Raw genomic sequence first — 12,849 nt, forward strand, 5'->3', positions numbered from 1 at the left:
GGCTCTAACCAGGCGATACGGCATTGAATGAGTTACTTCTCCTACAAAGGAGAGATGTCATGGACTGTAGTCACGCAAAATGTCTGCTGGTCAGATATGTTACTTGTGTAAAGTGGCTTAAAATTTGAATTATGGCTGTAAAAGAGTTACATAGAGGCTTAGCTTGGCAATCAGACTATAAATGTGTGTTAGCCGACTCTCTGTGTTGCATTACATTACATTTACAAAAGACTTGCTACATTTAGTTTTCTCAAACGATTTCTCTCTCTAAAATTTACCAGGCTCTCATTAGGGCCATTCAATCTTCTTTCCTTCGGTTGTGTGTCTATGTTGTGTGTCTCTCTCTTCTTGTGTGTCTGTCTGTGTGTCTCCGTGTCTGTGTTTTGTCTCTAAAATTTAGTTCTACCTGATGACGGTTGCTTGTGTTGCAATCGAAACGTCGTATTCTATTATTTAATTTATTTCCTTTCTACGTGACTTTACCGAAAGAACCAAAGAGTAACAATAACTAATTATAAAAATATTGGTCTAGCTATAGGTGACGGTTGGGAGGACAGGTGGGAGTGGTCAAGTCGAGGTTTGGGTAGTGATTGGGGTAGTTCTAGGGATTGGGGTAAGCCCTGTCGTAACTGGGGGGCCGGGGCATGGAGTAGCAGTAGGATAGGCAAGGGAGAAGAGATGGGTTGTTTTAAGGGAGGAACTGAAGCAGGTGAGTGAAGATCATTGTTTTATGTGCAGTGGGAGTTAGTTCCAGTGAAGGGAAGCAAGAAGGGAGAAGGAACGAGAGTGAGACTGGGTGTAGCGCGAGGGTGGCACAGAGAGAGAGACGGTAGACTGAGAGCGATGGGACAGGAGTAAGAGACTATAGAAGCAAGCCAGCTCTAGTGGGGCAAGACCACACGGAGGGATGTATGGACTAGAGTGAGACAATTTCAAAAGACGGTGATAGTAGATCGAGAGCCAGTGGACTTGGGAAAGTAGAGCACAAGTGTGGCCATTGTGGGAAAGGTAAAAAAATTATTATGATACCTGCCTTGGAGATGGCAGGAAAACACCAGAGGTGAGGTAAGAGTGGAAGAGAGAGACTCGGTAAGGAGAATAAGAGGGAGGAGAGGAGGTAAAATAGAAGCAGGGATGGGGTCCAAGGGAGAGGAGGTAGGATGGGCTTTGAATATGATGGAGGAGAGTTCAGAGAATGATGTGGGAGATAACTCAATGAAAAGGGAGTTGTTACCACGTGATCGTGGGTGGGAAGACTGGTGGGGGGAGGACTAGAAGATGAGACTGGCAGGAGAGTTAAGCGAATTGTCTCAATTTTAGCAGTGAAGAGTGTAGTTGTGGGCGAATTCAAGGGCTTTGGGGTTGAGGGGAAGAGGAAGGCATGGCTGAGAGGGGCGGATTGAGTAGCTTATTAAGGGTGACGAGCTTGTGGGGATGAAGAGGAAGGGAAGAAACTGGAGCTAAGAAATAGTCCTGCTTAGCTACTTCTAGGGTGGCTAGAAAGTGGGCGATAAGGGAGTGAGTGATAGGATGACAGCTCAGCTTTGCAGAGAGAACGGTCAGATTTCATGGAGGGAGTTGACCATGGTTGGGGCGGAGAGAGGCTTAGGTGATGGGGAGGGGAGAGTAGGCGTAGGGGGACTAGGTAGTTAAAGAGGATAGTGCCATGGGGAGGGAAGGAGAGGCATGTACATCAGGGTGGAGGGAGGAAAAGTCAGCGTTTGGAGCAAGGAGGGAAGAGATGTGGGAGGTCATTGTCCATGGAGTGAAGGTTGCGCAGAGGGTAGAGTGGCTAGAGAGGGGAGGAGAGGAAGCAGCAAGGGAAGGTAAAGACATTGTGCATTGCATGTTATAGGATAGTTGAGAATTAATTTCTATATACAGTATACAGCATCTCTAATGACCAAATCAGCTCAAAGGTGGCGATAGTAGTAAACATCGGGGGTCAGGAGAAAGGTTATTATGCTCCTTCTGATGTTCCAATTAAGGCAAATTCATAAATATTGAGTAGCCTAGACAACCCATTTTCTATAACCATGATTCACACAATGCTCCACAATAGCACATGGTGGGTTGGTATACACTTACGCAAATATGCATCTCAGAATCGTCGCTCCACGTTTAGTCATTTTAAAATAATCCATATAAATATTGGATTTTAAATCAATTCAAGCTCTGCTGCTTAGGGTTTCGGTGGTTGTCATGGGCTCTCCAATGTCTCGATTTAAAAATGTCTTTTCGAGTTGTACTGCCGCTTGTTCGACATGACGTCTGACGTTCCGAACCACATGCTGGGATTCATACTCTTAGGTTTTTTCGGTAAAGTCACGTAGGTTACATTTTTTTTTAATTAAAGTAAAATAAAAATCACGACGTTTCGGAGGCAACACACGCTTCCGTCTTCCGGTGGAACCGTCACAGCACGCTTGCTGTAAAGTAAATTTTTATTTATTTTAAAAAAAAATACCTACGTGACTTTACCGAAAAAACCTAAAAGTATGAATCCTTGCAGTCACGAAAGCTTCAAATCTAGAACACATGCTGGGAGTTTATTCTGAATATTGTTCAGTCCCCGCGTGAGTAAAACCCACACGGACCCGCGTGGTGAGGTATATTAAAACAAACCCAATGACCTGCACAGCGTGGAAAGGGGCCTTCATTCAGCAATGGAATTACAATTGATTCCAAGTATGTTTTGTTTATGTTGTACGTATACAACATGCATCAACAAGGTTGTTTCTTTGTACAGCACCCGTTGTATTCCAAATTTAAGAAGGGAACGTGCCATTGTAGAGGTTGTATGCACGCGATTAGAATATGTAGCCTTGTTATTTTTCCAATCGAAGTCGAGTCACGACATTTATATATACAGACTACAACCACAAGGTTTTGAATATGGGCTTTACAAATGTCTTAATCTGTAGCTGTCAATCCATTATTGAATCATCTAGGCCTCCCCATGCCATGTCGTTTCAGAGGGTTGTTTGACCATACTTCACCACACTCGGTGTGTGGGGTGGTACGAGGAGTGGCGTAGGTGGGTGCAGACCGGCCCACTCATCACCAGAGGTGTGGACTCGAGTCATGTGACTTGGACTCGAGTCAGACTCGAGTCATGAATTTGATGACTTGCGACTCGACTTGGACTTGCATAACAATGACTTTGTCCCACCTCTGCTCATCACATCCCACTGATGTTATCCGCGAGCACGATTCGAACTCTGGTCACCAGGTTCATATTGCAGTGTACTTACCGCTGCGCCAACACTCACCGAATATTTTCTCGTTCGCGCGTGGACTGCAGTAGGTGACACGTGACAGCCCAGAGCGAGGCGTACTGGGTGTGGTGTACCGAGGTCGGAATCCATTATTCCCGAATCACAGACTCTCGCAAATTACATAACAAAAACATGTTTTTTTCCTTCTTTCTATAAAGCAGTCGAAGCTTGGAGCGATTCCTTAATCCAGATTAAAATACTGGCGGTCACTGAACCGTCAGCGTGAAATTCGATTATGTACGGCTTTTTAAACAATGACGCAGTCTCACGAATCTCATCGCCTCTTTCCACCAGGCAGGATATGTGGCCACGCCAGTTAGTCCATCGACAGGTCGTGTGTGGGGGAGCTAAAAAGTGTGGGCACAACCAGCTCTTTCGATGCGTCTGGCGAGCGTGGTGGATAAGTCGATCAAATCCGCCAGAGCGCAAAACTTTCGATAGCTCTAGGACTTGGAGGTTTTTCATCGGCAAGTGGCGTGCGAAAGAAATTGCAGGGCCGCACCTTTACTTTCATGGCTATGTAATAACCACAGAAATACAACTTCCCCACCTCGTGATAATTCTTTATTAATGTTACCCACCACTCACGAATCAATAAAAGACAACCGGCCGACGACTGCCGAAGCGAGAGTGTATGTGTGAACCCTGGACCAGATATCCTTTGAAAACAAAGATTCATCAAGGAAGCTCTATTTGTTTAATCTTCAATGTAACTCAGTACTACTTAAACACGCTGCTCACCCTCTAAACTCCAACTCCCCCGCCCCCTTCACATCCTGATAGAGCGCCCCCCTCTGATCTACACTCCTCCCTATTAATAACCCCTCCAATTATCTTACACTCACTCCTTTATTATAAACCCATGACACCCTTGTATATTAGCCAATCAATCTAATTAGCCAATCACCCCCCCCCCACACACACAGATACACACGCTTTCCCAATCAGCCACCCGTGCCAGCCAAATAATAGTGATCAACTCATTTAAATAACACATTGTCTGTATCAGTCACCATACCTACACTCTGTTTAGGTTAAAGGGACCGTCCATAAATGACGTCACGCGATTTTGGACGATTTTTGACCCCCCCCCCCCCTTCGTCACACGGCGTCACAAAAAGTCAGACCCCCCCCTCAAATATGACGTCACAAAGCTCTGCCCCCCCCCCCTAAATAATAAAACATGCTTCAAATCGCTTTAAACTATTGTCATTGTAGTGCGTATTTAATATGCCGCTGCACTCTGATGTTGTAGGAGAAAACATTTATTAAAAAGTCTATTTAATTAAGTAGAAAGTGTTGTCTATATTTATTGAAAGTTTGCGCATTTTGATGTGACGTCACATTTCTCAAACCCCCCCTCCCCTTGTCACACATCGTCACAAATGTCTGACACCCCCCCCCCCCTAGGTGCGTGACGTCATTTATGGACGGCCCCTTACACACAAAGTGCTTGCCGCAGATGAACCACAAATCCTTGCTGATCTCATCAAGGAGCATAAACCATCACGCGAAACTCCGGTTATTCCTCGCCGCGGCTTTTGGATGGACATCGAACAAAGTCGGTCGCATCGCAGGCTTTCACATGCGCTTCTGTGGCCACCTGGAACGCTCTTCCTTCCGATATTAGGAAGCCACTGGAGCTTACGCAGTTTTAAACCTAGATTATAAACGTATTTCTTGCTGTCCTTCCGCGCACCTCTGATTAGCACGGTTGGCTACGTACGATGCGAAAGAGGTTCAGCATACGTACATTCCACAAGGATGTCGGGGGAGAAGCATTTTCAATCTTGGGAAAACCTAATTAGATGCATCATTGGTTTCGTTTGAGTTAGGTCATGTAAAAAGGTGTCATCGACTCTCCTCCGACCCGAAAGAGCCAAGTAATAAAAGTGTCACGTAAATGACACGTGCAAAATATATATTCCTGCATCAGCACGCCAGTGCGTTGTTGTGTTGGAGAGTAATACATTTGGCACGTTCGATTCACCGACACTTGTATTCTTTGGCTGTGTCGGGTGGCGGAGGGTTGACGACACACATTATTTACACGATGACCTAACCCAAAGAGTCCAATGATGAATCCCATTTGTCGTGAAAGCCCTACTTATTAAATTAATCAGATAGCTTTTTTAATTGACAACAACAGTGCCACAAAAACACCTTCCTCGTGTGTGGTGCTACATAAAAGGTGAGCGACAAAAAGACTTCCAACATCTGCCACGCGTAGAGAAATTTAATGTTTTTATTTCCGAAACGAAGCTTAATGTGGCATTCGCTAATCCATGCATTGCACTTATTGCAAAAATCGATCCTGATCTTTGTTTGGTGTGAGCGGTAAGGTGTGGCATGCACCTTTAAACACTCCATATATTGCATGAATCAGTTATTATATAAAACGTAAAAATTAACAAAAAAAATGTATTCAACAATTATTGATATGAGTATATCAGTAGTCGTGCCGGCTCACAATTAACCTTTAAAACGTTTTATTTTAAACATAATTAAAGTAAGTAAAGCATTACACATTCCCTTATTGCATTAATGCTCTTTTAAAAAGCAGCTGAGCATATTAACCCCCGACGTTCAGTTAGTTGGGCATATAATATAATATTCTAAGTAAATTGTTAAAACTATGGGGGGGGGGGGGGACACATTTTAAAATTACCTTTTAGCTTATATAAAGGTTTTCTTGAGGTAAATGGTCAACAATCATGATAGCAGTACATTTTTGTTACATGCAAAATAATTTACATTCCCAAAATAGTCGGCTTTGGGTTCAGTGGTTGCATTTGTGGAGTCTGTAATGTACCATTTAAGACTAGTTCAAACGTTATCACGTACCATATGGTACCCAACACGCACAAGAAACCATCCACGATGTGATGTAGCGATGAAATCAGCTTAGATGGATTGTTGCAACGTCGGGCCATGAGGGATGGCGATGGCTGAAGGAGACATTCATTCTGCAGTGGAATCATCATAGCTGACGATGATGGATTAGGCTTTACCTCCCCCACCTAAGAAGCCTAAGGTATAGTAATACAATTTCCCATAAAATACCTGGGAAACCACTACTGAGCCTTAATAATCTATTATCGGAGGGTACTGCATTGGGATGTTTGACAAATACCATATGACGTTGATAATGTTGAATGATCCATAAGCAGCAGTTAAAATAGTGTTTTGAGATAGGTATACAGCTTAGCCATTTGTAACACATATGCCACCGCTGGGCGAAGATTAATTCGAAGTTCTCAAGAGTTTAATGTTCTATTTCTGAATGAAGATATATTCACCAACACATTTCCCCGGCATGCACCAACATTTTGCATTTGAATGCCCAAGAGAAAAATAATTGCAAATGTATATTCTGAGCATAAAAAGCAGAGCGTGAGAAACATGATTTACAGACTTAGTGTCATACCTGAATAATACATTCATGTGTTATTTGTAGCCAGGAAACACCACAATGACGTGGTTAGTAGCTACACAATCAAACATTTAATACACATTATACCCTTTTCAAACCAACTGAAATCTTTGTTTCTACTAAACAATGCAATTTTCAAGACCCTACTCCTATTTTCTGTGTTGACATCGTAGTTTAACACGCCGGGCATGTGTGCTGTTGAGGTTCATGTGTGCGATGCCATAATAAGTGCTCGCTAACAGCACTTGCCCGAACAGTCTGTGTAAGGCTACACGGGTGGATCGTTGTCTTCGTCATGAGGGAGCCTTGCGTCGTCCGCCTTTCGTCCGTACGGCGAGCTGCCTCCAGTCAAGTCCTGCCCTTGTGCCATGGGGGTTGTGGGGACATTAATAAGAGCATCTCTGATCAAACACGCACATCTCTCAGAAAAGCATGCTCTTGTTTGGGTGCACACGCTCAATCACAGTTAAATTGCGTACGTGTTCGCTGGTAATTCCAGATGTGAAAAGTGGGACACATGCATGATTATACAGGTAGGAACAATATGTTCCACACTGCCCACCAGGGATTATTTGTCTGTCGTGCATAAATATATATATAATATAAACAGCTCTTTGATTGGTGGAGACCTACTGCCGGGTACGGAGAGGGGAGGTGCCTAAGGGAGGAGGGTCAGGGGAGGGGCCTAAGGGAGGGGGGGGGGTAAGGGGAGGGGCCTAAGGGAGGGGGGGGGGGTAAGGGGAGGGGCCTAAGCAAGGGGGAGGGGCCGATAGTGGAGGGCGCTGGCTACCTGGCTGGCTGCCTGGCTACCTCAAGTCAAGTTATCTTTATACAGGTAGGAACAACAGGTTCCACACTGCCCACCAGGGATTATTTGTCTGTCGTGCATATGTGTCTGTCGTGCACGAATGCGCTGTCCAACCAAGTTCCTACCTGCCCACTCCGAAGGAACGTGTTATGGAATATAGCAGAGGGCCCATATGGCTCTTGAGAGCTTCAGGAGCCCTCTACTCGACCCATAGGCGCCCTCTACTAGTGCTATAGGAGCCCTCTACTCGACCCATAGGCGCCCTCTACTAGTGCTATAGGAGCCCTCTACTCGACCCATAGGCGCCCTCTACTAGTGCTATAGGAGCCCTCTATTAGAGCCATAAGGGACTGTCGACTCGAGCTACAGCACTGTATGAGGGGCCTCTTCTCGAGGGAGCTCTCTAGAGCTCTGTAGAGCTCCCTCTAGTGGAGACCGTTCTGCCAGCAGTGATGTGAGCAAGACTTGTCATGGCTGCACCATTACCTTGACCTAACTATACAAATATATAAAAGGGAAATTTGTGAATATGTGTGTCTGTTCAAATGTTTAGCATACTTCCCAACATGCAATAAACTTGAAATTTGGCATGTGGGCATTGCAAAAAATATAAAAATAGACTTTTGTATTTGGGGGGGGAGGGGCGCAATAATGGATATATTTTGCACGGCAAGTGAGCGGTGACGTCACATCTGTGATGTCACCCGCGTTACGCAGTGTGCCTGCTGACGTCACCCTCCGTGTAGGCCGTGTATTAATCCAAGACAAGAATCCAAGTCTCAGGCGAAGCCGGGGAGCAAAGCTAGTATGTGTATATAAGGTTTTTTATGAACACGTTTAAATGAAATTGCCAAATTAACACGCCTCTTCAGTGTTTCATGGAAGGTGGGTACAGGACCTCAAGATTGGCAAACTGGGGTCGTGGTTCCCATAAAAAAAAGGGAACCAGAGGGTGTGCTCCAACTACAGAGGGATCACACTTCTCAGCGTCCCAGGCAAAGCGGATGCCAGAGTGCTGGAGGAGGCTCAGATTCAGGAGGAACAATGTGGATTCCGTCATAATAATAGGGGGTTTTCCCCTTTTTTCTGGCAACAAAACTGAGACCTTTTTACAAGGATTCATGTCTGCATTAACCACAATACTTGCAGTCAAAATGCAAACAAAAAACACACTCTGATAATATATGCCTTGTCCTTGAAACTGATTGGTCCACACCAAGGGACGGCTTTCTTTTGAGCCTCGACCTAATTGGTGCTCGACCAGAGGACGCCAAAAGGCGTACAGCTCAAAAACAATGCAACATCAAAGTAATAAGGGCTCGGGGTGAGCATCTACATCATTAGACCTCCTTTACCAGTACCAAAATATAATAATAGGGTTTCCCCCCTTTTTGGCAACAAAACTGAAACCTTTTTATAAGAATTCATGTGAAAAAAGGGGAAAAACCATATTATTATATTTTGGTACTGGCAAAGGAGGTATAATGATGGATTCCGTCATGGTCGTGGAACAATGGACCAGCTCTTTTGCCTCTCACAGATATTTTAGGGGTCGTGGGAGTATGCTTATCCAGTCTACCTTTGCTTTGTAAACTTGGAGAAAGCATATTACTGTGTTCCCCGCAATGTTTTGTGGGAAGTGCTGCGGGAGTAAGATGTACCAATGCCACTTGTGTGCTACCCGGTCCTGCTATTCCCGAAGCGAGAGCTGTGTCCGTATTCTTGGTGTTAAATCAAAGTCGTTCACTATGGGTGTTGGACTCCACTCATCTTTGTGATGTTCTTGGACAGAATATCAAGAAGCAGCTGAGGTATGGAGATAATCCAGTACGGGGGCATAGAGGTAGCGTCGCTACTTTTTGCAGATGTCATTGCCCTCCTTGCCTCGTCAGTCTGTGATCTCCAGCGTGCACTTGAACGGTTTGATGCCGAGTGTGAAGTGGCTGGGATCAGCACCTCCAAATCTGAGGTCATGGTTCACTCTCGGGAGATGATGGATTGTGCTCTCCAGGTGAGGAGGGAACAGCTGCCCCTAGTGGAGGAGTTGAAGTACCTCGGGGTCTCTTTCGCGAGTGATGGTAATTGGGAGCGGGAGATCCGCCGGCGGATTGGTGCGGCATCCGCGGTGTTGTGGGCGCTGTATCGTTCCGTGGTAGTGAAGCAGGAGCTGAGTTCTCGAACAAAGCTCTTGGTTTACCTGTCGATCTACAGTCCCACCCTCACCTATGGCCATGAGTTTGGGTAATGACTGAAACGATGAGATCGCGGGTACAAGGGGCAAAAATTAAGTTTCTCCGCAGGATTGCCGGGCTCACTCTCTGTGATCGGGTGAGGAGCTCGGTAATCCGAGAGAGCCTCAGAGTCGAGCCGCTGCTCCTCCGGATCACGAGGAGCCAGTTGAGGTGGTTCAGGCACCTGGTCAGGATGCCCCCCGTAGACTCCCCCTGGAACTCTACCGGGCATGTCCCACTGGGCAAAGACCCTGAGGCCAGCCCAGGACACACTAGTGGTACTGTGTTGCTTGGCTGGCCTGGGAACACCTGGGAATTCCCCAGGAAGAGCTAGAGTCTGTCACCAGGGAAAGGGAGGTCTGGAGTGCCCTACTCAACATACCGCGACCCTCACCAAGGCAAGCGGATTGAGAAACGAATGAACGAACGAACGAAGGACGAATGAACATTCGTGGCCATTGTGAGATGTCATGTTCCTAAAGACACATGTGCTCTTTCCAAAGCCAGGGTCATGCTGGCATCATGGTTGAAAATGAAGGCTTAACGATTACAACCATATGAAAGCTTTAATGCCACATGATAAGCATTTGACTGGCATAGTGCTCGTATATATTCGTGCCAATAGCAGGAGTGCATATGAGAGAATACGAACAAAATGTCCCTTGCACTGGTATCGTGCAAAAATAGCATGTGAGTGGACCAGTCAGCCGAGTTAAAATTTGAATTTTTGGAGAAAGATGTTGGTACTCTAAAACATGTCAAGTGGTAGCATCATATGTATTTGGGTACAAAGCTTTTATACGTACCGAGATGTGGTCTCAGTGCGATCCATTTTCATGGATGAGCTTTGATTCCTGGGACACATGAAAACAAGGAATTCGGAAGTTACGAAGCAAAACACAAACACAATAGTGCGGTCATCTCACATGATTGTAACCATCAGGTGAAATATTTCAACGGTTATTCTTAATGAAAAGAAAATTACGACAGTCACAAATAACAGGGAGACTCGCCTTTAAACGGGAGTGATTTTGGCCGCATTTATAATTTAAATCAAGTGGCAAGAGGTTAATAATAATAATTGCATTGTCTATAATAAAAAAAAATTAAACACGTGGGCAAGTCTTGACAGCCATGATAATTATATTGTCCGATTTTCAAACTATCATCATAATCACGAGTCCTGTTGTGCAGTTAATTGTTATTTCCTGGAATAAAAAAAACCCGTGAAATAACAGATTAAATATTTAAAGTTCTAAATTGATTTGCTGTTATTCATTAAGTCAATGCTTTGCAATATATTATTTTGCAATAATTGATGGCATGGTAATCACATGCCGCTGTTTTCATAATTTATTTAATTTGTTAACTGTTTTTGACGTCACTTGCAATGTGTGCATTATTAGCATTATACATTTGCAAACTTGCAATGATTAGGAATACTTATGGCAAGCTTAATTTAAGTGAATTGCAGTTGAAGTACAGCAAATAGATTTGACTACACACAATGTGCATTGCATGTGCAAAAATTATGCCGTGATCGGCTTCCTCATCATTTACACATTTGAGGTACGTCATAGCGTCAAAAAAAAATACAAGGACCAAGTTCTGGGAAATCGATGTTGGGAAAATTATTGAGTAGTGAAATGTAATAACGTATCGTGACAAACTCTATCGCAGCAGCACTCGGGCACAGTAATAGTGGGAGGATTCTGGTGGTTTTTAGAAGTTTATCCTTCTCTAGGATCTATTTGTTCATCATAAACAGAAGACACACAATACTCCCTGCGGGAGGCAAGTGTGCACAACTCGCAAAGTACACCATTAAATCCGAATGTACTACCTCCTGTGAGTTGAGAGCATATAAGGAGCAGTTCAAAAAAACAACATGAATGCCCTGAGGATGCAATGGTCATGATGACCGATGCAGAAAATGGTCCCTCTTAGAGAAGAGACAATGTCTTTTCAAACCTTTTAAAACAGTCTGCCTCAGCATCAGACCATGCTTTCCCACCTGATGATGGGCGCTTGTGTTGCGCCTGAAACGTCGTGATTTATTTTATTTTATACCTATGTGACTTTACCGAAAGAATTAATAGATTTTTAACAATGTTGAAAGTATTTTTGCATCAGCTCTGTCTATACTTAAAGGGAGGGGTTCACAATATATTTGTGTATGTTGAACTTCTTTCACATTGAACATAGCAAAACGTGCTAATCGGAGGTGCGGGGGGAAAAAAAGTCACGCGACATTTTTTCATATATTGTAAAATATATATAGCTTTTAATATATATTCATTTGTATTAACCTGTGGCAAGCCATATTTTTAGGGCATATTAAACGAGTGCTCCGAGGGCGGGAAAGGAGCTTTGTAAACATGATACAATGTGTTGCTATTCACGATTTACCCTTGAGAAAACCGGCCAAATTTACAAAAGCATTGTCCAAAACGTGGAGACCCAATCTGCAGCAAAAAAGGGGCTCATATTCTTGGTTCTTTCGGTAAAGTCACGTAGAAGGGAAATAATAAAATAAAACAATAAAATTCTCACGACGTTTCGATTGCAACACAAGCAATCATCAGCAGGTGTGAAAACCACAGCAAGAAAATTTGATGATGATTGCTTGTGTTGCAATCGAAACGTCGTGAGAATTTTATTGTTTTATTTTTATTATACTATTATTTGCCTTCTACGTGACTTTTCCGAAAGAACCAAGAATATGAATCCCTGCAGTCACGAAAGCTTTACATCGAAAAAGGGGCTATTTTAAAATATACAAACTCTCCCAAACGCTTACCCAAATTTTGTAAGCGTTACAAGATCCACGCATAAGCATGATTTTCCTTTCTTCTTTTACCTCGTCGAGCTGCTATATATGGACTGTGGAGTGCCGTTAGCTTGCACAATTTTAACAAAGAGATACCTGAGCCTGATGAGAATCCATCGTCAGGTTTTTAAGTGCCTTGAGAGTTGCCACCTTCTCTCCTTGAGTAATCTCTGTGGAAATCAACAAACATTGAAAAGTAAATTGTCTTCATCGCTCCCGCTTTTCACTTGTTGTGCTGGAATAAGAGCACACACAAAGCCCTTCTGGTT

The 12,849-nt window shown here is 44.0% G+C and overlaps 2 protein-coding genes across 3 annotated transcripts in view; both read right to left on the reverse strand.

The window, feature by feature from the left end:
* NUDCD3 (NudC domain containing 3) overlaps window positions 1–3,388 on the reverse strand; it is a 44,140-nt gene extending 40,752 nt beyond the window's left edge. Inside the window, exon 1 of the mRNA XM_078597671.1 lies at window positions 3,273–3,388. Coding sequence (XP_078453797.1) covers window positions 3,273–3,368 — 96 coding nt within the window. The 5' untranslated portion in view covers window positions 3,369–3,388. The remainder of the gene's footprint in view (window positions 1–3,272) is intronic.
* Window positions 3,389–5,509: 2,121 nt separating this feature from the next.
* The window catches only part of LOC144720701 (ethanolamine-phosphate phospho-lyase-like), a 44,245-nt gene continuing 36,905 nt past the window's right edge, over window positions 5,510–12,849 (reverse strand). The window contains exons 12-14 of one of the 2 annotated variants that reach the window (XM_078597672.1): window positions 12,677–12,750; window positions 10,557–10,604; window positions 5,510–7,066 (exon numbers count right to left, since the gene is read on the reverse strand). In XM_078597672.1, the coding sequence (XP_078453798.1) occupies window positions 10,569–10,604; window positions 12,677–12,750 (110 nt within the window). In that variant the 3' untranslated portion in view covers window positions 5,510–7,066; window positions 10,557–10,568. Of the gene's footprint in view, window positions 7,072–10,556; window positions 10,605–12,676; window positions 12,751–12,849 lie in introns of both variants that reach the window. The other variant, XM_078597673.1, reaches the window with a different exon arrangement.

The sequence above is a fragment of the Lampetra planeri genome, chromosome 9 (genome assembly GCF_965212315.1).
Source record: "Lampetra planeri chromosome 9, kcLamPlan1.2.h2, whole genome shotgun sequence".
Classification (NCBI taxonomy): domain Eukaryota; kingdom Metazoa; phylum Chordata; class Hyperoartia; order Petromyzontiformes; family Petromyzontidae; genus Lampetra; species Lampetra planeri.